This window comes from Monodelphis domestica, chromosome 2, assembly GCF_027887165.1.
Source record: "Monodelphis domestica isolate mMonDom1 chromosome 2, mMonDom1.pri, whole genome shotgun sequence".
Taxonomy (NCBI): domain Eukaryota; kingdom Metazoa; phylum Chordata; class Mammalia; order Didelphimorphia; family Didelphidae; genus Monodelphis; species Monodelphis domestica.
In genome coordinates this window covers 450,903,162-450,928,405 of record NC_077228.1, presented here as the reverse complement: position 1 = coordinate 450,928,405, position 25,244 = coordinate 450,903,162, and the positions used below count along the sequence as shown (strand labels likewise).

The following is a 25,244-nucleotide window of genomic DNA, read 5'->3' as shown; positions in this document are numbered from 1 at the left end:
GATTCAAAAAGCTTTTAAATGGTCCATTTTTCTTTATCCTTGGTTTAGATTTTGATCTCCTTGTTAGGGACTGTTACATATTTCATCTTTGTATACTATGAGTTTAGCCCAGTGCATTGCACATAGCACCGTGCCATAAAATACATGTTTGTTGAATAGAATATTTAAGAACCAGTTTCCATTTTCATGAGAAGCTGAGGGTCCCTTGATTTTAATTTCTCAAGGTGTGCTTTATACTGTGAGTGTAATACAAAGAATATGCTCATGCCATATCTGACTGTAATAAGGGGCAGAAAGAATATGCCCTTGGTACAACTCACAGATTTTGTGCCACTCTCATGACTCCAGAGAGACTGAGTTTATTTGTAGGCTGAGATTTCTTCTCTCTCTTTGCTATTCCTCTTTGTGTACTTCTCAACTGCATGGGGTTGGGGTTGGAGAGGGGGAAGGCATCTGCTTCTGATATTAGGTTATCAGTAATTTTACAATATAGGGAGCCTTTTAAATATTAATGCAGAATAATAACTCAGCTGCAACCAGCCTCCTTCCCTGTTTCATAGTGTCTGGCCAGCCAGTGGTCTTTCTTAAATCTCTGAGGATTCTTCAGAGCAGGGTGGTATGATAGGTGAGTGCAGGGATGAGGGGAGAACCAAAGGAGAAGGGGAGAACCTGCTTCACTGCTTTCTCCCCTTATTTCCTTCACTCTTTTCCAGCCCCCACCTCCCTGGGTTGCTATGCAGTTTCTATGGCAGCAGCATCCTCAGACTCAACTTTCACCCATCATTTAGAGCCAATTAAGGTAAAATAGTGAAGGGGGGGGGGGTAAGAAGGGGGCGGGAAAATAAGGGGGAGTGTTGTAGGGGGGAGAGGGAGGAGAATCCAATTTAATGCTGCAAGTGAAGCGTTTACTCTGCCAAAGTCGCATTACAGATTCTAAAGCTGCAATTATAGCTCCTCTTTTCCTCTTTCCAAGCCCGAGCGGGAAGCAGCAACAACTCTTCTCTCAGCTCTGGGATTGGTGTGTAGAGGACACATCACACAAGCAGCCATATTGAAGACCCCTTGGGGGGAACCCCAATATCACAGAAGATCCTTCAAGACCTCAGCAATTGCCTCTGCATCTCTTCTGACTTTCTCATCATTCTCTCTCTCTCTCTCTCCTCTCTCTCTCTCTCTCTCTCTCTCTCTCTCTCTCTCTCTCTCTCTCTCTCTCTCTCTCTCTCTCTCTCTCTCTCTCCTCTCTCTCTCTCTCTCTCACTCTCTCTCTCTCTCTCTCTCTCTCTCTCTCTCTCTCTCTCTCTCCTGTTTGCCCCTCTATCTCTTTTTTTCATTCCCTCTTTCTCCCTCTTTCTCTTTCCCTGTCTTTCAGTTCATTTGTTTCTTTGCTCCCCCACCCCATACGTCTCTTCCATCCTATTTTTATTTCTGATCCACCAGAGGAGAAAAATAGTAAAAAAAAAATGCCAATTGCTCAGTTATTGGAACTATGGAAAAAGATCGAGGTGGAGCCCATGGAAATAGAGGTGAGCAAACAGTGGACTTAAAAAAAATAAAACAGGTGCCCTGAAGAAGCTGACCTCTGCAGTAAATAGATGATTTTGCAGATGTATAGCCTGATATTGCACTATCAGGAATAAAAGGGCACGTGATAGGGCCGGGGGCCGGGGAAGGAGGGGTGTATTGGATGTACTCCTAAATTAAACTTTTGTACACTCCTGTAATAAGTATGTCTAGATTTTCGTGGTATTGGCATATTTCACAACTAACCTGCTCTGGCTTTAATTACCAGTCAACAAGTGGCTTTCAAATGATCTTCATTTGCTGTGGGGACGGGTGAGCAGTGATGTGTTTGGATCAAAAAGAGCTTCTAGAAAGTGGCAAAGAATCTTCACATGCCAGTGGGGATGAAAGATAAAAGTAGCAATAGAATTAAAGGGAGGATGGATTAACTTCTTCCCAGAGGTTACCAAATATGATATGTTAAAAGTTGGTCTTGTTTCACAGCCAACCTCACAGGACTGCGGTGGGGAAACTGCTTTGGAAGCCTTAATGGACTTTAGAAATACAGTGCTGTTATTATTATCAGTAATAATAATAACTCTGTATTTAGCTAGCTGCTTGAAATCTCTATAAAGATTATATTCATTTCCCAGAACTGAGCTAGCAGGGGCCTTAGAAGTCATGTCTTCTGATCTCTTATCTTGAATTACAATTGCATTGTCCTAAAATTTTGCTGTATAAAAACGTTTCCCAAAGATTGAGGGGAAAGCCCTATGCTAATTAAATAACTAAACAAACACACTGGAAGTACTAAATAAGCATGGCCTCAAATTGTTTTCTTGAAATGACTCTTCATAATGCTAAAATAATCTCCATCAAGCATGTTTTCATTAAATTCCAAAATAGTTTCTCTTTCTTTCATAGTGCATTTGCATCTTTAGAGTTTTTATTTTGCTCATGCTTCATACTTAATATATCAAGAAATTCACCAATGCATGTTGCAATGTGAAAAACAAGATGCAGTTTTAAATTTAGGAGGAATTAACTTGATCCTTTATCTTGTTTTTCCTTGTAGTGCAGTTTCAGTTTTGTTTTGTTTTAAAGAAAGTTGCCTGTTATCTGATAGAAACCTAATAATTATTTAAATTTATCAAGGTGCTCCTTATTGCCTGAAAATATTAAATAATGAAACTGTTTCATAGATGGAGTTGAGAGAGACATCTAATTATTGTTGGTTTTTCAAAACTAAATCAGTAATCAGAAAAGAGATAAAATGAAGGCTTGGCATTGTATTAGTTACTAATTTGCATGTGATATTGGAACATTACTTAGAATTGTTTAGAAATTATCCCTACAATAAAAGGACTTAAAACTCCAGTCTTTGGTTTTGTTAGATTAGAAGGTCTTTATCTGTTTAATAGCATCACTCCAAAATAGAATTTTTATCAAGCTAGATTAAAAAAAAAAAAAGAGCCCCCTAGAGCCTCTTAAATATTTTATAACTACAAATGTCTGATACAGAGCTTAAGTGCAGATGTAGTGCTTGGTTACCAGTAAAAAGGCAGAAACACCTTGAGCTGCATGATCAGTATTCTTGGGGTTCCCAGGTGAGCCCTAGAAAGCAAGGGATAAGATCACTGTTTGGTTTTGCAAAGTTTAGCTTTTAAGTGGATGATCTAGAATTGAAATATATGCTACAAATTAAATCACAGAGAACCTTGTTTCAAAATAGAAGTACTAATATACCAGATATTTTAGTCGTGGTTTGAATTAGTTGCAAAAAGAAGGCTAAGATTTTTTAAGGCTAAGACTTTTAACAATAACAATGTTATATAATCCTCTTTACTGAGCACATAAGACAAAGTAATATTGTTTCATTGAATAGGTAAAATTTAACTGACTTTGTTTAAGCAATGTGTACCAACAGGATAGCCAAAAAAAAAGTAGAGAAAAAGAGCTCCCAACAATATATCAATTAGTATTAGATTTAAATTGGTATCTTCACAAAATACCCTTTAAAATGGATTGCTTCTCCCACCCACCCCCATTCCCATCTCTGCTCCCTCCCTGCCTTTGTGTGTGTGTGTGTGTGTGTGTGTGTGTGTGTGTGTTTGTTGTTTTTGTCATGATCAACTCTTTAGGACCCCATTTAAGGTTTTATTGCAAAGATATTAAAATAGTTTACCATTTTCTTCTTTGGCTCATTTTACAGATGAGTAAACTGAGGCAAACAGGGTTCAGTGACTTGCTTAAGATTACATACAGCTAATAAGTGTCTGAAGTCAGATTTGAACTCAGGAAGATGAGTCTTTCTGACTCCAGGCGCTGCATTCTTCCACTGTATAACCAAGCTGCCTACCTGCATTTAGTATAAAAGAAACAAACAAATAAAAACTCCAAACTTCCAATACATGTTATGTTATATTTCATTAAGTTATAAGTCAACAAGTAAAATTCGCCATTGCCAAACTGGTCGGTCATCTTGTGTTGAGTCGGAATGGCCAAGTTCAAAAATGAAGCAGTTACAGCGACTCGTTTAAATCATTGAAGTTCTTGGCTGACCCATTTCATTTGTGTGTTACAAAGAGTCTGAACCTTTTACTTTTCTGGGAGACCATATGACGCACAGCTATAATAGACATTAAAAAATGGGAAATCCTTAGGTTTTGAATGGAAAAAAACCAACAGAATTCTCTTAAAAATAGGCCGTAGGCTCTGCTCTGTTAATGTCTGACCTGATTCATTTCTTTTCCCAAGCAGTCCAGTAAATTAGAGATGGCAGGAAAGGAAATGGACCTTTTTTTAGTCTTCACTCTGCTCCAATGATATTTAAAACCATTCTAATTTCAACACTAGTTGTCCATGAATCAAATTTCCTAGTAGCTCTAAGAAGAAATAGTTGGTTGATAGGCAATAACATGGGGTTTTGATTTATTATATATATCAAATAAATAATAAAATGGAAATAGTTAGAAATGCTTTCTGATGTTCTTTTCTTTGTCCTTAATTTAAGTATTTTATTTTACTTAAAACTTCCCTCACCCTCCCACTTTTATAATTTAGATTGCTAAGAGTACTAGTTCTTCACTTTCAAATTGTTATTAATTGCAAAGATTTTTTCATCATTAATTGATCATCTTTGACAAAAGCATGGCACACCATGGTACCATTTTAAATGTCCTGATTTTGTTGTCAGAGGACCTGGATTCAGATCTTGGCCCTGTCACTTTCTATCCATATATATCACTTTAATCTCTTTGGGCCTGATTTTATCTATACAATGAAGGTATTCAACTGGGTGGCCTCTGTGGTCATTTTGAACTCTGCATCTATGATCTTGTGCTTATTTTAAGTTTATTTTCCAAACTATTTATAAGGATTTGAATTCTCCAGGCATATCAGTTGTTTATATACAAAGTGAAGTTTTTAAAAAAATGTCTATCTGAGACAGAATTGCACTCTCTAAATCTAAGCTTTATTTGCTTTCTCTTTTAAGCTGCAGGGAAAGTGCTGACCTTCACTGGTAGAAAGAATTCCCTACATCAGTGAAATAACAAGTCTTATTCCCTGTTTAGAATTATACAGACTTCTTGTTCTATATTATGCTGTTGACAAGCGTTTATGGTGTTAATGCCTAATTTGATATATTTCCTTTTATTTCTAGACCACTGAAGAGGAGGTCAGCCTTGATGTAGAACCTACCACAGAAGAGGCCACAAAAGAAGTAACTATATTTGCTTTATAACATTCAGATAATCCAAAGATAGGAGGTTGGATTTTACTAGCCTGTGCCTAGTCTCAAATTGTATCTCCTTTGCATTTCTAACCTTATTTCACAAGTTAGCTATCTTTTACATATGTCCTTTTACATATGTCTTAATATGTCCTAAGAAAGGTAAGCATAGAAAGGAAAGAGGGGAATAACAAAATTTAGATAAAAGAGAAGAAACAGAGAATAGAAGAAACATATATGGCAACAAGTGACATTTTACTATAGTGTCTCTGAGAAAATACTGAGGATTTTAGAAAGGGGAAATGAACTGAAGCAAAATTTGGCCTCTAACTCAGGAATGTCTTGAAGGAAGAAATGATCAATTATGAAAACAAATTAAGGACAAGATGAAGAATATGACGTATGGAACAGGCAAGTAGTTCAATGAATTAAGTGATAATTATACCTACTTGGAAACTGAATAATTCAACTTTTTGAGATACTGAATGAAACTCTACCTGTTATTTTCCTTTTGAGGTGACTATGACGTATTAAAAATGTGTAAAGGCAAGCTAACTTGTGAAATATGAAAGTTGAAGATGCAATTTATATGAAGAGCCTTTTCTTTAGATAGGAAAGACAGCAGAATATTATCTTTGACAAGAAAATAGGAATATCCTATCTTTTCTATCTTTAAAAAAGTTTCTTCATATAAATTGCTTCTCCAACTTTCATATTTCACAAGTTAGCTTGCCTTTACACATCTTTTAATATTTCATAATAAAGGTTAAGCACAAAAAGGAAGGTGAGGAGATAACAAATTGAGATAAATGAGAAGAAATAAAAAGAATTAATGTTATAGACAGTATCCTGAGAAAGAAATAGATGGAGATCAGGAGTAAAATAATACAAGTAGAAGGAATATTAACTATTGTTTAAAGATATTGATAATCTTTGGTTTTTTTCCTGGTAGAGGTAACTGTTTTTTATAAAAGTACCAGAAACAAAAGTAGCACTTGCTGCTATCATTATCCTGAATATAAAATTGTCTGTGAGGAAGGCACTGGATGCTAAGGAACTGACTTTCAAATTTCAGTTTAAACCTAAATAGAAGCCATAGAGATAATTCTATTGAAGAAGACTAGATTTATATGATTTATCAAGGAAAATAGTTTTCCAAATGGGTGTAATTATGGAAACTGAACAAATATAGCCAGAGTAGTTAAAATTACTCATAGGCAGTTGATATCACCCAACAAAAAAGCAAGTATGTATGATTCCTGTGTGTGAGGCACTGTGTTAAGTTCTGGGAATACCAATACAAGCTGAAAGAAAGATATAAGTTGGTAGGGGTTTTTTTTAAGTGGTAGTTTAAGTAGAGTAATATTTTGATAATTAACTTAAAATATATGAATTTAGAATGATACTGTGGGCTTTGAAAATCAAATGAAGAAAAATAAAATAAGGGTTTGGTAATTTTCTTTGTTTTGAAGAAATAAGAGATGATAAGCTATAGGAATTATATAATAGGATATATAGGAATAAATAGGAATTATAATGACTTAGGTTTCTATTTTTAAATTATTTGTGACTTTTGTGAGGTAATTAAAACTGTAGACCAGGTGTTACAGACTAGGGAATTTGGATCAAGAAGTATTTCAGAAGATTATGTCTTCAGATGTTAGAAACCAGAAATTACCATATGTAAATCTTGTGTGAATTGTGAGCCAGATGCTACTAGATTTCTTGGATACGTAAGTTGTTTTGGTCAAAGAAAGCCCAATATCATTATGTTGCTGGCTCAATTTGGCTGCCTCTTAATATCCTGCGCTTTTGCTTCTGACTTGTGAATTTGCAGTCTTATTCTATTCTCACCTCAGCAACTTATTTATTGATTTCAGTTTAAGCCTTTGTCTTTCCCAGAACCTCCACCTACTCTTTTGAAAAATAGATATCCCTACCTTTACCAGTCTTCAAAGAGGTGCTAGACTGGATGCACTGTCTAGCCAGTGACTCTCTGGGAAGGAAAGATATCCTTCACTAATTGGCATCTGAGTTCAACATACCAAATGTGGGTAATAAGAATTTAGCAGGCGCCTGATGGCAAGGTCTAATAGGAAGTAACCATAATTTAATAATCCATAGCTCTATTTTCTTCTACCAGTTCATTGAATTATAGGATTTTAGTGCTAGAAGAGGTCTTAGAAATTATCTGGTCCATCTCCTAGGCTTTCATGAGAGGTTAGTTTTAAGAGAACTCTGTGTATCAATTGTTGACAAATATTTGTGTTCTTTAAGCTTAAGTGATCTGAGAAATGATAAAGAGGTGGGCATTTGGGGATGTTCTTTTTATTTTATTTTTAAACCCTTACCTTCCATCTTAGAATCAATACTATGCATTGGTTCTAAGGCATAATAGTGGTAAGGGCTAGGCAATGGGGGTTAAGTGACTTGCCAGGGTCACACAGCTAGATATTCATTTTAGGGGGCTGAAAGGTTGAACTTATTGATAAGATTGTATGACTATAGGAATTGCAAGAATATTTTCATGTACATTTCACTCCCTGTATGGCTGCTTTCTGAAGGGTTACAGACTTCACTTCATCTGAACCTCAACATTTTTCATGAAAACTGGGAGGTAATGCTGCTATCAGGATCTGTCTTGAATGCAGTCATACTCATTAATCTTCCTAAATGTTATTTTTGACAATCAGGCTACAAGATAGTGGAAGTGATTATTAGCTCTTGACATTTACCCATCTTGAAAGGTCAAAAATGTGTAGCTGGTAGTTCAGAATGAATGGAGAGATTCCAAGGTTAGTTTTCTTTAGGTGGTGTACATAATATTCATGCGGGTATCTGTTTGGCAAAGAAGAGAGTTTTGGGAAATCTCTTGAGTTTTATGCTCAAATTCCAATGCCAGACTTTTCAGGTTAGCAAATTCTCCATCTAAAACATTTAGTAGGTATTTAATGCTTATGTTAAAATAAATGATTCTTACATAAATCCTTGCTAGGCTTCAGAATATTTGCATGAACAATAAATTATTGTTCCTCATTTACTGCTAGAGACATTAAAGTTCACCCTAGAGAGACAGTTTGCATGAGGTTATTATACAATCAAATTGTGGTTGAATTGGCTATAAAGTTAAAAGTTGGTCATATGGGCCTTTCTGAGTTCATGTGCTAGACAGCAGTCTTTATTTCTTTTTAAAGAATATCATAAATGAATGTCACCAGTTTGGAAATGCTTTTGTGGAACATCTCTACGTCATGTATCCTTTTTGTCATATATTATTTACTTATTTGATGAACAGAAATAATTTGGAAAAAATGCTTTGTCTAGATACACTTAATTTTGTCTATTCAGTTATACTTCTCCATGCTCTGATCTACCTGTTGTAAAACAGTTAACTGTTTTGAAGAAGTTTAGTTTGAAAAGAGTCTAAAATATGAAAACACATTTTGTTTTGTATGGGCGCTTAATGTAGTACATCTTTTTCATTTTTAAAGTGTTTTATTAATGTTTAAAATATGTGTTATTAATGCTATTGCTATTTTATCAAAATGATTTTTGGAAAATAAGCCCTTCTACTCCCTTTGAAATTGAACCTTCCCTTGAAACAACAACAACAACAAAATTAAAGCAAAAACAGCTAATTCCATGATCATGTTTGGCAATGTATATAACTACTGACTCCTCTGTGGAGACAATGTATGTTCTCTGAAATTATTAATGGTTTTTAAGTTACTTAGATTTAAGTTTTTTCTTAGCAGCATATCCTTTCCTCACCTGGTGAGAAGAGAACTTCATAGCCCCAAAGGTATCATGTTAAAGTTGCATATGATTTGTGCGATTTTATTTACTAGTAAGACTAGTGTTTCCTACCATTAGTGTTTTCTAATTAAGAAAAAAAACAAGCACAAAACAAAAAAAGTGATTTCTTCTAGAAAACCTTTCTCAATCTATTTTAAGGAAGCTTTATTTTTTTTTTAATTTTAAGGAATTCTTCTAAATTATTTTATGTAAAGATGAATCATAGACATTGAAGGAACAAAAAGGTTGGGGTCTTTGTCATCTTACTACTCACTTCCTTTCTGTAGACCATATACATTAAATTAAATAAAGTTACCAACTAGTAAGGATAGACTCTATAGCTTCTTTTCTAAGTGTTAAGAGAATGTGACTACTTAGTTTGGGGAAAAATAAAAAATATCTCCAAACAATTGAAGCACTTCCAAAACAATGGATTTGAAGTTGTTTAGTTACAATATAATAAGCACCTTTAAAATAAAAAATAATAAGCCTCACCCCTTTTTTAACCCCTTACCTTCTATATTAGAATCAATACTGTGTGTTGGTTTCAAAACAAAAGAGTGGTAAGAGCTAGGCATTGAGGACTAAGTGACTTGTTCAGACTCACACAGCTTGAAAGTTTCTGAGATCAGATTTGAACTCAGGTCTTTTTGGCCAGGTCCAGTGATCACTAAGCCTCTTATCATATATTTTTAAGAGTTGTTCATACATGTTGGATGTTATTACTATTGATGAGAGGCAATGTTTTTGGAGAGTAAGAGCATTGAACAGGTAGTCAAGAAAGATGTGTTTTCAAATCCTGCCTTCCCTTCTTACCAGTTATGTGACTATAGTCATTTGATTTCTTGGAGTTCCAGTTTCCTCATCTATAGAATCAGAATAATCTTCGCATCTCCCTTATAATATTGTTTTGAGGATGAAATAAATGACGCCTGAAAAGCACTTTGCAAACTCCAAAGCATTACATAAATGTCAGCTATTTCTGTTAAGGATGTGAACTATCATTTAGCTGATTGGATGTTTGCTAGAAAAACGAGATCAAGGGAGCTATTGAGAATGGCATTACATTTTCACTTTATCTCCTTGTGACTAGTGAGTCATAATTTTTCCAAAATGTTAGGTCCAATTTTTTTTTGAAAAGTGAGAAACAGTGCAACCCAGACACAGCTGAGAAAAATACTAGGGGAAAATGCAGTGTAAATCTGGTAATTTTCTTTTTTTTAATACTTTTTTTATTATGACCTAGAAAAATTTCAACAAACACGAACATATGCAAAGAAGGCCAGGAAATGAGGATTGTATATGAGACTGTGATTTCTAGTACATAAATTTTTCTTAGAAAATATTAAATTTAACTTGATAAAGCTTGGTAAATTTTCTGGGGTAATAAAAGATGTCCTCGATTTAAATAAGAAGATATGGGTTTAATTCTTGGATCTGTCATTATCTATGTGATCTAGGACAAATTAGGTAACTTCTCGGGGTTTCAGATCTCTCATTTGTAAAATGAGGGGTTTGTGCTAGATAGCCTCTGAGGGTGCCTTCCAATTTTAAATCTTATATTCTGATTCTGTACCAATTAAGGGGGTGGCAGCAGAGAGTAAAGGAGAACACAATATCAGTGGAACTGGGTCTAGATTTGCACAGATAAGGTATTTTATCTGTGAAAACAAAACTACCTGTGACTCACTTGAGAATGTTTGTGTATACATGATATCTTCTCTCTAAGTCAAGATGTTGTTCTTAAATCTACTTGAAATTTGGGGTCTTATCATTAAATTTTTTATGTTAATCATTGAAATATCGAGATGAGGAAGTACTGGGTTTAAAAACATCCAAAAGATGTACTCTTTAGTCTAAATTTCCTTCCTTTTAAGCCTTCTGCCACCATAAAGTGAAGTACCTTTTTGGTCACCTGGAGGAGCCAATATTATCCAACTGGACCAGAAACCTGGTGTCCCTTTGTGGTCACCAAAGATTTATAGGAGTAAAAATTAATAAATGCTCTTAGTATTTTAAAATATATAGAATTTTTAATGCTAAATCAAAAGAGAGGGAAAAGAAAAAAGATTCTTGCAGTCAAGTGAGCAGAGCAAAGAGAGACAGAGACTCATACCTGCAGAACTTTACCAAAAGCACAAGCTCCCAAAAAAGAGCCCCACAGCGTGGGTCTCGGCCAAATTTATCTCCCAAGCCTCCTTATGTAAAATGAAGACATGACTTAAAATGATGCTGGGAATGTAGCTCAGGTTTTGCAAATTTTCCATCTGCACACTAGGTATCTTTGTGTCTGGGAGGTCTTATTGGAATACCCCAACTAAAGTGGAAAAGGAAATTTAATTTCCTAGCTCTCTAATTCATACTCTTACAAAAGGCATTGAACCTGCCAGATTATTACTTGGGGAGAACATGAGTTTGAGTCATCCAGTAGGACTGAGCTCATTAACTCTTCATTTCTCTGAGCAGGTAGACAGAGGAATTTATTATTCCATTTAAAAATTTAAATTAGAAAAACTAACTTTAATAGAAACAAGACATGACCTAAGAACTAATGAAACAATTAAGAGGACAAACTAGTTCTAAGTTTAAGGAAGGCAGTTAATAATCTTGTGATCTTTAGAATGATAAAATTATTATCTAATTTTTCATATTATCTTAATGCCTTGTTGCCTTTTAAGACATGACTATTTATCAGTCTTTTAAAAAAAGACTGGCATTTTACAAATCCTAATGAATCTGTCAAATCCATTTGTGCTTCCATAGCTTATTTTTTTCTTTTTGTCTCCAAGGAAGGACATGAATCACTGTCATAAATGTCATGAGGGAAGGGAGGCTGGAGTTTTGATGCAGCAGGTTAAAATTTGGATACCAGCGGTACTTAAATTTTTATGTGTCATGGGCAGTCTAGTGAAGCTTATGTACTCCTTAAAGCAATGTGCTTAAATGTATGAAATTAAATTTACATGCTAACAAAAAACCCAAATTGTATTAGAATAAATTATAAAAAATATTTATTAAATGACAAGTTCACAACTCCCAATCTACATGGTAAATCCAATTAAGCTTAATCCCCTAATTAGCAAGAATAATTAGTTAAAATAGAAGCCTTTCAGATGAAAGTCTTCTTCCCCTACTTTGGGAACATTCCAGATGAACTCTGGGACTTCCCCCACCTTATTTTGTACCCTATTCTACAGAAGCTACCCTAGTAGTAACCTTTTGATGTCCTTATCTGTCTCCTTCATCCCCAAAGGAACAGTGCTCAATGTCAATATTTTTAGTTACACCTCACTGCATGATAGTTTTTTTTAAAATAATTCATTTGTGAAATTAACTAGTGTGGGAAAAAGCAGAAAAGTCATATCCTTCCCTTCTATCATCTTTGTTTAAAATCATCAAAGACGGGGCAACTGGGTAGCTCAATGGATTGAGAGTCAGACATAGAAATGGGAGGTCCTGGGTTGAAATCTGGCCTCAGACACTTCTCAGATGTGTAACCCTGGGCAAGTCACTTGACCCCCATTGCCTAGCCCATACCACTCTTCTGCCTTGCAACCAATACATAGTATTGGTTCTAAGATAGAAGGTAAGAGTTTAAAAAATAAAAATAAATTAAAAAGCTATTAAAGTTGATAATGTGACTAAGACGTTGGGAATACTCTGTATAATTAAGTCAATGAATGAAAGCCTGTCTCTATCTCCATGATAAAGCAGGAATTGGGGTTTTCTGGGACAATCAATGTGGTTTCAGTACTCTGACCTCTGCTGGGAAATTAGGATGTGAGCAAATTAGAAACAATGGATTATGCCCTGACTGGACTTTTTGGGAAATCTCTGCTTTTACTTCCATGGTTTGAAATTTTTATTAGATATATGGAATACTTTTGTAATAGGTTCAGGGAATTCAGGGAATATAGCCTCATTCTAAGGCTAATTTAGGGAACATCCACAATCATGGAAGATTTACATAAGATGTGTATTTGTCTTCCTTTTTCTGAACCTTCCCTGTCTTGGTTTAAGCAAATGAAGTTACAAGCATTTGTGGTTAAGCTAGAGGCTGCCAGCTGAGTCTGGGAAGCCCTCTAGTCAGTCACTTGTATAATAGAAGACTTACGTTTCATAGTGGAAAAGACAAAATGCTCTAGTCCAGAGTGAGTTGTTCCCAGCTACCTTCCAATATGTCAGCCATAAATAGGTCAGAGAAAACTAAGCACAAATGTTGATAGAATTTCTTTGGAGTCAGGGCTAAACGTTATGGATAATCAGAAGCTGCTCCAACTGTCTGAACATACATATCCTCTTTGATTAAAGCAGCCAACATCTGCTACCTTTTGATCCCTCTGCTGGAACCTTGTTCTTTGTCTAGCCATGTTCAGAAAGGTGTCTAGGTGAATCTCAAGCTCTTAGGCTCGGTCTGGAGAGAAACTGATTTCTCTGAAACAGTAAACTTTTTCCCTCAGCTCTTGAGAAACTGGAACTGCCCTAGAAAATTTTTGAGGGGGCAGATAAAAAAATGAAACCCTGAAGTCTGGAGATAAGAAAGAATACAGATTTTTTTTTGTTAAAAGCATTTTTTTAATTAAAGAGGCTTTAAAAATCTACCTGAATACTATAAAAATAATAATAGCAAGTTATAAAAATAGATGGGAAAACTATGCCAATACAGATTCAAAACTATTCAGATACTTTTGATAGATATAATCAAAAGTATCTTCAGTGATAAAGTGAAGTGAAGCTCAAATGTGAACTTCTCTTCAGAGCCAGGCTCAAAGATGCTAAAGAGATACTGGTTATAAAAAATAAAATATTTATTGAAATATATAAGGATAAAAAGGATTTATAACTTTAAGGGATTCTAACGCCGCCCAAATAAATCTCCCTGGTTCCACAAGGAACCACTTGTCCTGTTTTTCAGAGGCTACACTAATCCTTCCTGATCTGACTAACCCAAATGTTCCCTATTCTATAATAAACTACTATGTTATCCTTATAATTTTTAATTTACCTTCAAGTTATAAAAATAAGAAAGGCTAGCTGGTTGAATCTCAACAAGATTCAAGTTAGGACTCTGAGCCTTAGTAGACTCAGAGTCCAAACCAAAGACCAGGTCTTTCTTTGGTTTTCTGAGTTAAACAATCTATAAAGACAGTAATAGCTAGTTAATAGTGTTTCCCAAGTTGGAAAAAGAAAACACTTAACTCCTTCAGGTCTTTCCCTGAGAGAGAGAGAGAGAGAGAGAGAGAGAGAGAGAGAGAGAGAGAGAGAGAGATGTTACCTCCTCAAAGCCCTTAGAGAAAGAGTCTCTGTGTGTGACTCTCCAACTGCCAGAGACCAATTGCCACTCCCAGAGAGAGTAACTGTCACAGAAAAAACCATTGAACTGTCAACATTTGAAATTAACACTGTCTCATATATGCTTCAAACTCCAATTCTTTCTCAAGCCAGCCTCTCTACTTCTTATCTTTAAACTAATAAAACAATACTTATTTTCTAATATCTTCCTTATAATACACAAATCTTGTCCTCTGCTTAGGTCTTATCAGAATTAATCTGGAATCATCATTGTTTAGTTTTTTTTTTGTTTTGTTTTTTACCATGGGCCATTATTCCATTGCTCACATTTATATGGCCAGACTTGTTTCAAACTCTGCTTTGTTTTGACTTTGGGGAGTACAACAGACCTCTCAGCCATTTTTTGGTATTAGAAACAGTTTCACATTTGAGTATTCATATTGGGGTTGTCTTAAGCTAACTGAACTTTATTTTTCTCCTCTGGCATGTGCTTGAACTCAGAACTGACTGAAGCAGTAGGATATATAGCAAAATGCCTCAAGATTTAGAGTCAGGAAACTTGGTTTCAGAATTGGGCTGTGTTGCTGCTTGGCTCTGAATTCTGCTAACTGTGTGGCCAAGGGTAATTCATTCAAGCTTGCTGGGTCACAGTTTGCTCATCTGTAAAATAAGGAAGTTGCACTAAGCAAACCCTTGTATGCCTTTTAGTCATCAACATATAGTCCTATGCCATCTGCCTATTCCTTCAAGCTTTGCTTAGATTCAGAACCTTTTTTTTTTCTTGACTTCTGGTAATTTTGGGTATTCAGTTGTAGTTGTGTTCAATTTTTCATGACCCCTGTTGAGGTTTTCTTGGTAAAGATACTAGAGAGTCTTGACATTGCATTCTCCAGTTTGTTTTATAGATGAGGAAACTGAGGCAAAGAATGTTAAGTGATTTGCCTGGGGTCACACAGCTTGTAACTGTCTGAGGCCAGATTTGAACTCAGGAAGCTGAATCATCCTGGCCTGGCACTCTGTCCACTGCACCACCTAGCTTCTCTGACTTCTTATAATTACTCCTACTTAATCTCTAGATTGGGAAGTTGTTGATGGAGAACCAGTTTTGGGGAGCAGAAAGATTTTGTATTCTAATGCCACCTCTAAAATATACTAGTGATTTGAACACAGACCAGTGAAGCTCTCAGTGGCCCAGGGAATCTTTTTGGTAGACCCAAGAGTCCAGTACACTGGAAATCAATAGGTCCCCACCAAAAAAAAAAACAAAAAAAACAAACCTTGACTCTCCATGATCCCATTTGGGAGATAATAAAGTGGTTTGTCATTTCCTTTTCTAGCTCATTTTATAGATGAGTAAACTGAGGCAAACAGTTGCCTAGGATGACTTGCCCACGGGATATATAGCAAGTAAGGGTCTGAAGCCAGATTTGAACCCAAGAAGATACGTCTTCCTGAATCCAGACTCAGCATTCTATCAACTGTGCCACTTAGCCAGGTCCCTTCCTATGCTGAAATTCTAACCTTTAAAAAACAGCTAATAGAGAGGCTATATGCCTGGGATGCTACAATACTTTCTGCCTTACAAATCATCACAGTTTTGGACTGAAATAAATATTACATGTAATTATATTACAGAGACTCTGTATCATTCTGCAAATTTAAACCTCTGCTCCTAATTATATACTTTGTATAGCTATAGGAAAGATGCCTGATCTATATCAAATTGTTTTCTGGCAAAGAGGTTTTTCTTGGAGTTAATGAGCATATATAAAAATTTTAATCTTTAAAAAACAAAAAATTCCTTTTTAAAGATTAACTTAATTGAAGGCCAAAAGGGAGGAGAAAAAAATAGCCTTCTAAATGTCCACCTCTCAATTCAGGGTAGGAATTCAGCCTAACCTTTAAAAGTACCTATTTATCTTGGGGAAGAGGTAGCTAGGGGCAGCCTCTAAGTCTTAGAGTCTAAGAACAACAACTGTTATTGGCTCCTAAATCTTTTATTATTCAGAGAGGTGAAAGTGATTTGCCAGACTTCCCAGTTTATAGGTGTTTAGACAAGACAGAGGTCTCCACAAGTCAGGATATGAACATCACATGATTGGGGGGGGGGGGAAGTAAAGTAGTGATAACTAAAAAATGATAGCATATTCCCTTTTTTTTTTCTTTAAAGAAATGAGAAAAGAGACTAAGAAATATCTTAGGTGTTTCCCAAGGACCTGGAAAAACCTGAGATGATCCTAGATGATCTCTAAATTTCTTTTCTATATTTATTTGTTTTTAGTTGTGTCTGACTGTTCATGCCTCCATTTTGCATTTTCTTGGCAAAGATACTTAAATGGTTTCTCAGGTCCTTTTCCAAGTCATTTTACAGATGAGAACATGAAGACAAATAATGTTAAATGCCCAGGGTTACACAGCTAGTAAGTGTCTACAACCAGAGTTGAACTGAGGTCTTCCTACTCCATGTCTGGAACTTTAGGCACTGTGCCACTTCTTTTTGTTGTTGAGCCTCTTTTCCAGTCATACTGGATTCTTTGCGATCTCTTATGGGATTGCAATTCCTTCTCCAACTCACTTTACAGATGAGGCAGCAAATAGTGTTAAGTTACTTGCCTAGGGTTGTGCAGTTAGAACATGTGTGCGGCAGCATTTCAACTCAGAAAGATGAGTCTTCTTATCTCTAGGACAAGCACTCTATCTACTGTGCCACCTATTAACCTACTGCCCAAATTTCCTTTTAATTCTTAGATTTTGAGCTTTAGAGCAATCAATCAAATAAACCAAATTTAAAATCTGTTAAAATGCATTTAAAAAATCAAACTATTGTTGTAATAAAGTGAAAGACTTTATGTATTTACCTATATTACCAAGAATATTTCAAATTCCTATGATTTAAATTTCATCATAAGATTTTTTTAATAGAAAATGGATTTGCCTATTGTTAACATATTCTACTGAAGTATCAGAAAAGGAAAGATAGGAGGAAATTCATTTTAGTCCTTTCCCTAAATCAATCAATCTCAATGAGCATTTATTAAGTGTAAACTATATTCCAGAGACTAAGCTAGACACTAAGGGATACAAAGCAAAAAGGAAATGGCCCCTAAGCTCACTGAACTTACATTCAGTGTGGGAAACAACACAAAAATAAATTGGATATGAAATATATACAAAATAAATAGTAGTCATGTGGGGGAACAGGAATTAGCAGTTGGGGGGATGAGGGAAAGTCTCATATAAGAGGCAATGCTGAAGCAGAGCTTTGAATGAGAAGAAAAGGAAGCTCTAGAGACACAAAAGCAAAAGAAAATCTGCTCTAAGGGAGCTCATAGTCAGCTGGGAAGACCTCATAGTCTTGGATCCAGGAGCAAGCTACCTGGTATGAAACTGTTTTTAGAGAAATGCTTTCAGAGCTCAAAACAAAACAACCCAAACCTAACTCATAAAAGAACCTTTTCAAGTATAACATATTTGCAAATTCCTGTTACTAGATGCTTATGACTTTATTTAAAGTGGTAAACTATGTTATGAGTCTGTGGAGAGTATTTTTAGATGGAAATTATAATATTTAGCAGTGAGATATAAAATGGGAAAGAATGTTAGTTTGGGGCTTTTGTTTAGACTGTGGTAAGGCAACCTTATTCATATTTATCATTTATAGTCAAATTGTTTTTCTATTGGGCAAGACATTGATTTTTTTTTTAACCCTTACCTTCTATCTTGGAATTGATAGCTTGGTTCTAAGACAGAAGAATGATAAAGGCTAAGCAATGGGGTTTAAGGGACTTGCCCAGGGTCACACAGCTAGAAGTGTCAGAGGTCAGTTTTGAATGCAGGGTCTCCTGCCTCTAGACCTGGCTCTCAATTCACTGAATTATGTTGCTGTACCCAAGACATTAATTCTTGTGTGTTTGTATGCAAATAAGAATGCATGTTTGAATTTAATTTTAGTTGATAAATTTTATTTTGACACAGCAAATACTTCTCCACGTCACCCAAGTCTCCTGTCCCCCAAAGCACTTTCTTCCAAAATGGTTAAGCAAAATTCTAGTGATTACTTACCTTATAATCAATAAGGCATATTGGTTCCAGGGTAGAAGAGCAATAAGGACTAGGCAATTGAAGTTAAATGACTTATCCAGGGTCACATAGTTAAGAAGTATCTGAGGGCACATTTGAACCCAAGACCTCCTGTTTCTAGGAGTGACTCTCTACCCCATGAGCCACCTACCTGCCCTGTGATTACTTTTTTAAAAAAATGCCATGGAGCAAGTGTTCTCTCCCAATAATAAGTTTTGAAAGACTGATCACTATATCAGTTGTGTAATTGGTGATTCATATATTTTTATTTATGATGTGGGGGTGTTAGAATTGATACCTGAGGGCCTCTAATGACCATTTCCTTTTCTGTAGCAAATGAAAGTCAATTTGAGTATGAATTGAAAGTAAAAGTGGCATCAAGGCCATTCCTAATCTAAGAGCTGAAGAGGATATTTTTTCACATGTTATTGCAGCTGTGATTTAACTCTGATTTCTGAAAGAACTCCAAAACAAGATTATTTGCAAAAAAATACGAAAAAAATGAGGCTAGTTTCAATTAGTTTACAACATATGCACATTTTAGATAACAGTAAAAGCTGATGGACTAGAATAAAATTTTCCTTTGTGCTATGTTTTAAATTTAAAAAATTTTAATTATGGAAATACAATTTTTGAGAGGCAAAATAATTTTTATTTAGTTGATAGTGATTGATTTTGGGGGACAGAAGACTTGCAAGTGAGTCTTCTCTTTGACAAACAAGCTGTATCACCATGCAGAAAGTCACTTAATCTCTCAGTGCCCTTGGCAAATCTCTAAAATAACACATTGCAAAATAGGTGACATTTACCTCTCTGAAGGAGTGTCCACTTTGGAAATTTACTACATGGATTAATTAAGGTTGCTAGAAAAATTTTAAGCCTACAGAAGAGAAAATGAATAACCTGAGTAGTGTCTATTTACTCAGATATATTTTGATAGTTTCCTTTTATATTATTTTTATGGTAGTTCTCCTATTCCTTATAATATTTTAGGCTCTTTTATTTATGTATTTTAAAGTTTTGTTAATATCTTTTGTTTTTATATCACAGTGATATGTAAATTATCTCTTCTCTGTGTGCCTACTAATTTTCTTTTTGCAGCAATTTTTTTTTTTATAAAAACCCTTACCTTCCTTCTTGGAGTCAATACTGTGTATTGGCTCCAAGGCAGAAGAGTGTTAAGGGCTAGGCAATGGGGGTCAAGTGACTTGCCCAGGGTCACACAGCTGGGAAGTGTCTGAGGCCATATTTGAACCTAGGACCTCCTGTCTCTAGTCCTGGCTCTCAATCCACTGAGCTACCCAGCTGCCCCCTTTGCAGCAATTTTTGAAAACTTTAAAGTTAAATCAACTAATACTTGAACTTTTTCTAACAACATATACAACATTCTATATCCATGGTATTTGCAACTGTACTGATATTAGTCTTTAGTGTTTCATGGTTGATTGTCTTCAAGATAGTACATGCATCTTAAAATTTTTGAATATGATTTCTTTTTCTATTATTTCTTCCTGGTTTCTGTTATTTCTATATGGGAATATTGACCTTTTTTGTGTTTTCATTTTGTATCCTGTTAATTCACTGATGTAACTAATTATCTCAGTATTTTGGTTAATTCTCTGGAGCTTTGTAATTAAACTACTATGATATCTATTAAGAAGAATCATTTCACCTCTTTACTTTTTTTATTCAAAGATTTTACTTTTCCAATTTCATGTAATAATAACTTTCAACATATGTTTTCTGAAAATATAAGATCGAAATTGTCCCCCTCCCTTCCATCTTGGAGATGGTAAGTAGTTTAGCTTAGGTAATTCAAATATTATCAAGCAAAGCATATTTTCTTATTGGTCATAGTTATGAGAATACTCATAAAACCTCAAAACCCCCAAATAAAATCATAAATAAACTAATTTGAAAAATAGTTGCTTTGATCCACATTAGACTCCCACAGTTCTCTCTGTGGAGGTGGATTTTTGCCTTTAATTTTGTTCTTTGTCTTATTACTTCACTAGATTTCCTAGAACCATCTCAAATAATAGGGAAGAATTATGGACCTTACTTTCTCCTTGCCTTTACTTAGAAGGCTTCTAGTGGTTCTCTAATCCAAATAATGCTAGCTTTTTGTTTTAGAGATATGCTTTAGTCATATTTATTTGTTTATTGAAATAGTCTGGATAAAACTTCAGCTTGACAATTATTAGAAAATTAAAGTAGGCATAATTACTTGAAAATGATAAAAGTAAATATAAGAAAGTTCTAAGTAAATATTCTTTAAAAATAACTTAAATAGGGGCAGCTGGATAATTCAGTGGAAATGGAGGGAAGAGGGGGAGACAATTTTGATCTTATATTTTCAGAAAGTTCTGGAGACAGAAGGTCCTGGGTTCAAATTTAAACTCAGATACTTCCTAGCTGTGTGACCCTGGGCAAGTCTAGACAAGTCATATAACCCCCATTGCCTAGCCCTTGTCATTCCCCTATCATGGAACCAATGCACAGTATGGATTCTAAGATGAAAGGTAAGGGTTTTTTAACTTAAACTTTTTATTAATTTGAACCATTTGATCTATGTATATTTTAAGTTGCATTATTGCTATTCTACATCTTGTAAAGAGTCCAAAATTTGGTGTCATCTTTATTTTAGCTGATGCAAAAACATTATGATTAAAATAACAAGCAGATCTACTCTACTTCATATCTGTTTATTGTCTTCTTTTTACTTTTTTCAATAAATGCTCTTTTCAGGGAGATCTGGTTAAACTCAGTTTCATACCATGATCTCTTTAAGCTCATTTGCTACTCAGCTGCTTTCTGATGTTTTGTGATGATAAAGCCAGGAAGAGTGGTTGGTTTTCAATAATTATGGGAGAAGATCTATGTTGGAAAAATATTTTTAAAAATCAGTTGGAAATCAGTCACGAACAGGCCTCAAAGAGGGGAAGAGTCATAAAGAATAGGAAAAGTCAAAAATAATGCTTTTTATTGAGAGGGGAAGAAGAGGGAAAGCAACCAATAAAGCAGAAATTATAATAACAGTGTACGGCTGTATCATGTATTGTGGTTTCATAGTTATCTAAATTCCCTATTTCCCTATTAAACTATATATTCTATGAAAACTGAAATCATATATTTTAAAATGTATATCTTTTCCAACATTGGATTTTCTACATACAGTAGGAGCTCAAATGTAGAAATGAAATCAAGGTCTATAAAAGCATTTTTTTTTAATTTTATAGTATTTTATTTGATCATTTCCATGCATTATTCATTAAAGACAAAGATAATTTTCTTTTCCTCCCTCCCACCCCCCGTGCCGACACGTGATTCCACTGGGCATCACATGTGTTCTTGATTCGAACCCATTGCCATGTTGTTAGTATTTGCATTAGAGTGTTCGTTTAGAGTCTCTCCTCTGTCATGTCCCCTCAGCCATTGTAGTCAGGCAGTTGCTTTTCCTCGGTGTTATAAAAGCATTTTCCTTATATTTCTACTACTTTTGCATTACCATAAAATCTGTATAAGTAGTCTATATACATACTTCATCTTAAACGTAGATACAAGAAATGCTAGACTCTAACCACTGTAAAGATTAAAAATTGGGGAAACTGAGGCAGGTAGAAGTTAGTTTCTCTCTGCAAGGAGTATTATATTTTTAGAGGTTTATTAAAGGTTAAGGATTAAAGAAAATTACAGAATAAGAAAGCACGTGTCTAGGCTTCTGGCCTAGACAACCTCACCTACATTATGAAAAGAGCCGCATATGCTTGCAAGCAGAAACAGGAAAGAAAAAAGCCAAAAGCCTTTCCAATCAGGTTAAATACCCCATCTCGATCTCGGCCCAGGTGAGAATTCAGTGATATTACAAAGCATTCTGGGGAAGTGGAGCAAGGACTTCTGGGGATTGAAATCCTGGATTCAAGTCTCCATTTTTACACCACTGATTTTAGACATCAGTAACATTGCTAAATGCACTACAGAGAGATATTCATTTTAAGAACTTGATTATATAGCAAAAACTGCTGCCCTGAAGGCTCCTTTTTTAGAAAAGATGTCTTATGGTATGTTAGAATTATATAAGACTTCGTCCAACTGTAGCCCCAGAGATGAGTTAGTACATTGATTAGCTGAGTATCATATCAAGTATTGAACAAGGGGCTTCCATATGCTTCATATATATATATATATATATATATATATATATTTACCTGGATTATGGAATATTTCTCATGTAAGGACCCAACAAAAATTGTGGTGAGGTTTGTTAAACACTCCTATTCACAGGTTGTTGTTCAGTGTCAGTTGTGCCTGACTCTTCATGACCCAATTTGGGTCCTTTTTTTGTCAGAGATATTAGAGTGATTTGGCATTTCCTTCTTCAGTTCATTTTACAGATGAAAAACTGAGGCAAACAGGGTTAAGAGACTCATCTGGGGTCACACAAATATCTGAGGTCAGATTTGAACTCCAGGCCCAGCACTCTATCCATATGTCACTTAATAGCCATTCACAAGTTACAGTGTCTTAATTACATATATCTACAGAACAAAGCTTCCTTAAAGGAATTCATGGCAATGTGAAAAAAGTTTACATCACTAATCACTATTTCCAATGAAAAAACAAAGTAAATAAAAAATGAATACTACTCGGATGATGCCTTAGAGCTGGATGGACACCCAACAAATTAATTTCTCTGTCTCTGTCTCCCTCTTCCCCCACTCTCCCCACAGGTGGATAATAAGTAGGGCATCTGAGGCCAGATTTGTACTCATTCAACTCTAAGGCAACTCTAGGCTTGGCTCTCAATCCACTGAGCCAAAGAGCTGTGTTCAAAGAAACTAAATTCTAATGGGGGAAGATACTACCTACAAGAAAGCTGAAAAGGGGAGAAGTTACCCCCAAGGGGGGAAATGGTAGTGAAAGTCTATAGAAACAGAAATTTGCCAGAAGGGGAATAAAGATGTGGCTAGTTTGGATTTTTGTCTCACAATGCAGGTTCTTAGAGGAACTGGTAAATCAGAGGAAGAGGCATCAGGGGCAATATACAGGGGCAGTGTGAGAAGTTCACAAGTTGAGTAAATTTCCTTCTGTGACTTGGATGAACAATTCCAGAGGGTCCAGAGTAAATTCTGTGGAGAATGAAGAGCTCTATAGAAGGAAGAAGGTGGTGCTTTATGCATTTAAAAGACAAGGTAGATTTACACAGGCTGCAACAAACTATTAATGAGGACTTGTGTAGAAGAGGCTCAAAGCAAGGCTAACTGACTCATGGGAATTGTTGGTGGTTGAGAAAATGTTTATAACCAAAGGCTCTATGTGGAATAAGTTAAATCATTACCTAAATCAGTGTACTTCAGAATTTAATTCTCAATTCCAGTAGCCACTTTCTCACTTGATTCAGATGGCTTGCTTCTTGTTTCTGTAAGTGGGGAAAGGACCAAATAGAGGCATGAAAAATGAACTTGCCTCTTATGAATGCTATAGACCAATCAACAAGCATTATTACTATATGCCCCCCAAAAATGTTTAGCACTGAGGATACAAAGAAAAAGCAAAAACAGCTCCTGCCCTCAAGGAGTTTATATTTTTTCAGAAGAAGACAACACATTCACACACATACACATATATAACAAAACATACAAGATACAGAATAGATGGAAGGTAACTTTTAAGGGGATGGCACTAGCAGAGAAGGGGACCAGAAAAGTCTTCCCAGAGAAGTTTAGCTGAGTTTTTAAAACTTTAGAAGCTTTCACAGAGTCCTAAATGTAATCAGAGATTTTAAGACTAAGAAGTTAGGGAGGAGAATATTCTAGGCACGAGAAATTATCAGTGCAAAAAAGTATGGAGGTAGAAGATGGCATATAGAATGAGTAGGTCAGTTTGGCTATATCATAGAATGTGTTGAGAAGACTAGAATGTAAACAGATTGGAAGAGTTGGAAGGAACCAAGTGGGGAAGAGTTTAAGATGTCAAACAAAGAATTTTATATTTGATCCTGGAGGTAATTGGGATGCCATTGGAATTTATTGAGTTGGGCAATGGTCAACATAGTCAGACCTATGCTTTATATAAATCACTTTGACAGTAAAAATAAGAGGATGGGTTGGAGTGGGGAGAAACTTGAGGCAGGAAGACTAGTTAGAATGCTATTGCAATAGTTCAACTAGGTCATTGGTTATGTCAGTATATAGAGAAAGGGGCATATGTGAAAAATGTGTGGAGAAAAATAATTAAACTTTTTGATCTCTGATTTGAAGGTATATATGTATATTTACACACACATACACATATATGCATATATATATATGAGAGAGAGAGAAAGAGAGACAGAGAGTGAGAGAGTGAGAGAAAGAGAGAGAGAGAGAGAGAGAGAGAGAGAGAGAGAGAGAGAGAGAGAGAGAATAGTCAAGGATGAAACTGATGTTGAAATCCTGTGTGAATGAAAGAATGATTTTAACAATTATCAGTAAGAGCAGAACAGTAGAAAAGTTGGGAGGGGAAAGATAAATTCAATTTTGGACATGTTCAGTTTTAGATACGGGTGAGACATCCAGTTTGAAATATCCAACAGACTTGGTATTATGGGACTGGACCTTGGGAGAAAGCTCAGCACTGGATAAATAGATCTGAGAATAATCTGTATGGATGATCATTGAAAGCATGGAAGTTGAATCAGTAACCACATGAAAGACTTTAGAAAGAAAGAAAAGAGAAGATGGCACAGGACAGAGCTTTCAGAGATACCCATAGTTATTGGGCAAGACAAGAATGAAAATCCAGCAAAAGAACCTAAAAATGGAACAGTTAGTTATACAGGCAGGATGAAAATGAACAGAATGGA

General features: G+C 35.4%; 1 protein-coding gene across 1 annotated transcript in view; it reads left to right on the top strand.

The window, feature by feature from the left end:
• The first annotated feature begins 973 nt into the window (after positions 1–973).
• Positions 974–25,244, top strand: part of RPS6KA2 (ribosomal protein S6 kinase A2) — a 563,997-nt gene continuing 539,726 nt past the window's right edge. The window contains exons 1-2 of the mRNA XM_001371705.4: positions 974–1,523; positions 5,165–5,224. Of these exons, the coding sequence (XP_001371742.1) occupies positions 1,461–1,523; positions 5,165–5,224 (123 nt within the window). The 5' untranslated portion in view covers positions 974–1,460. The remainder of the gene's footprint in view (positions 1,524–5,164; positions 5,225–25,244) is intronic.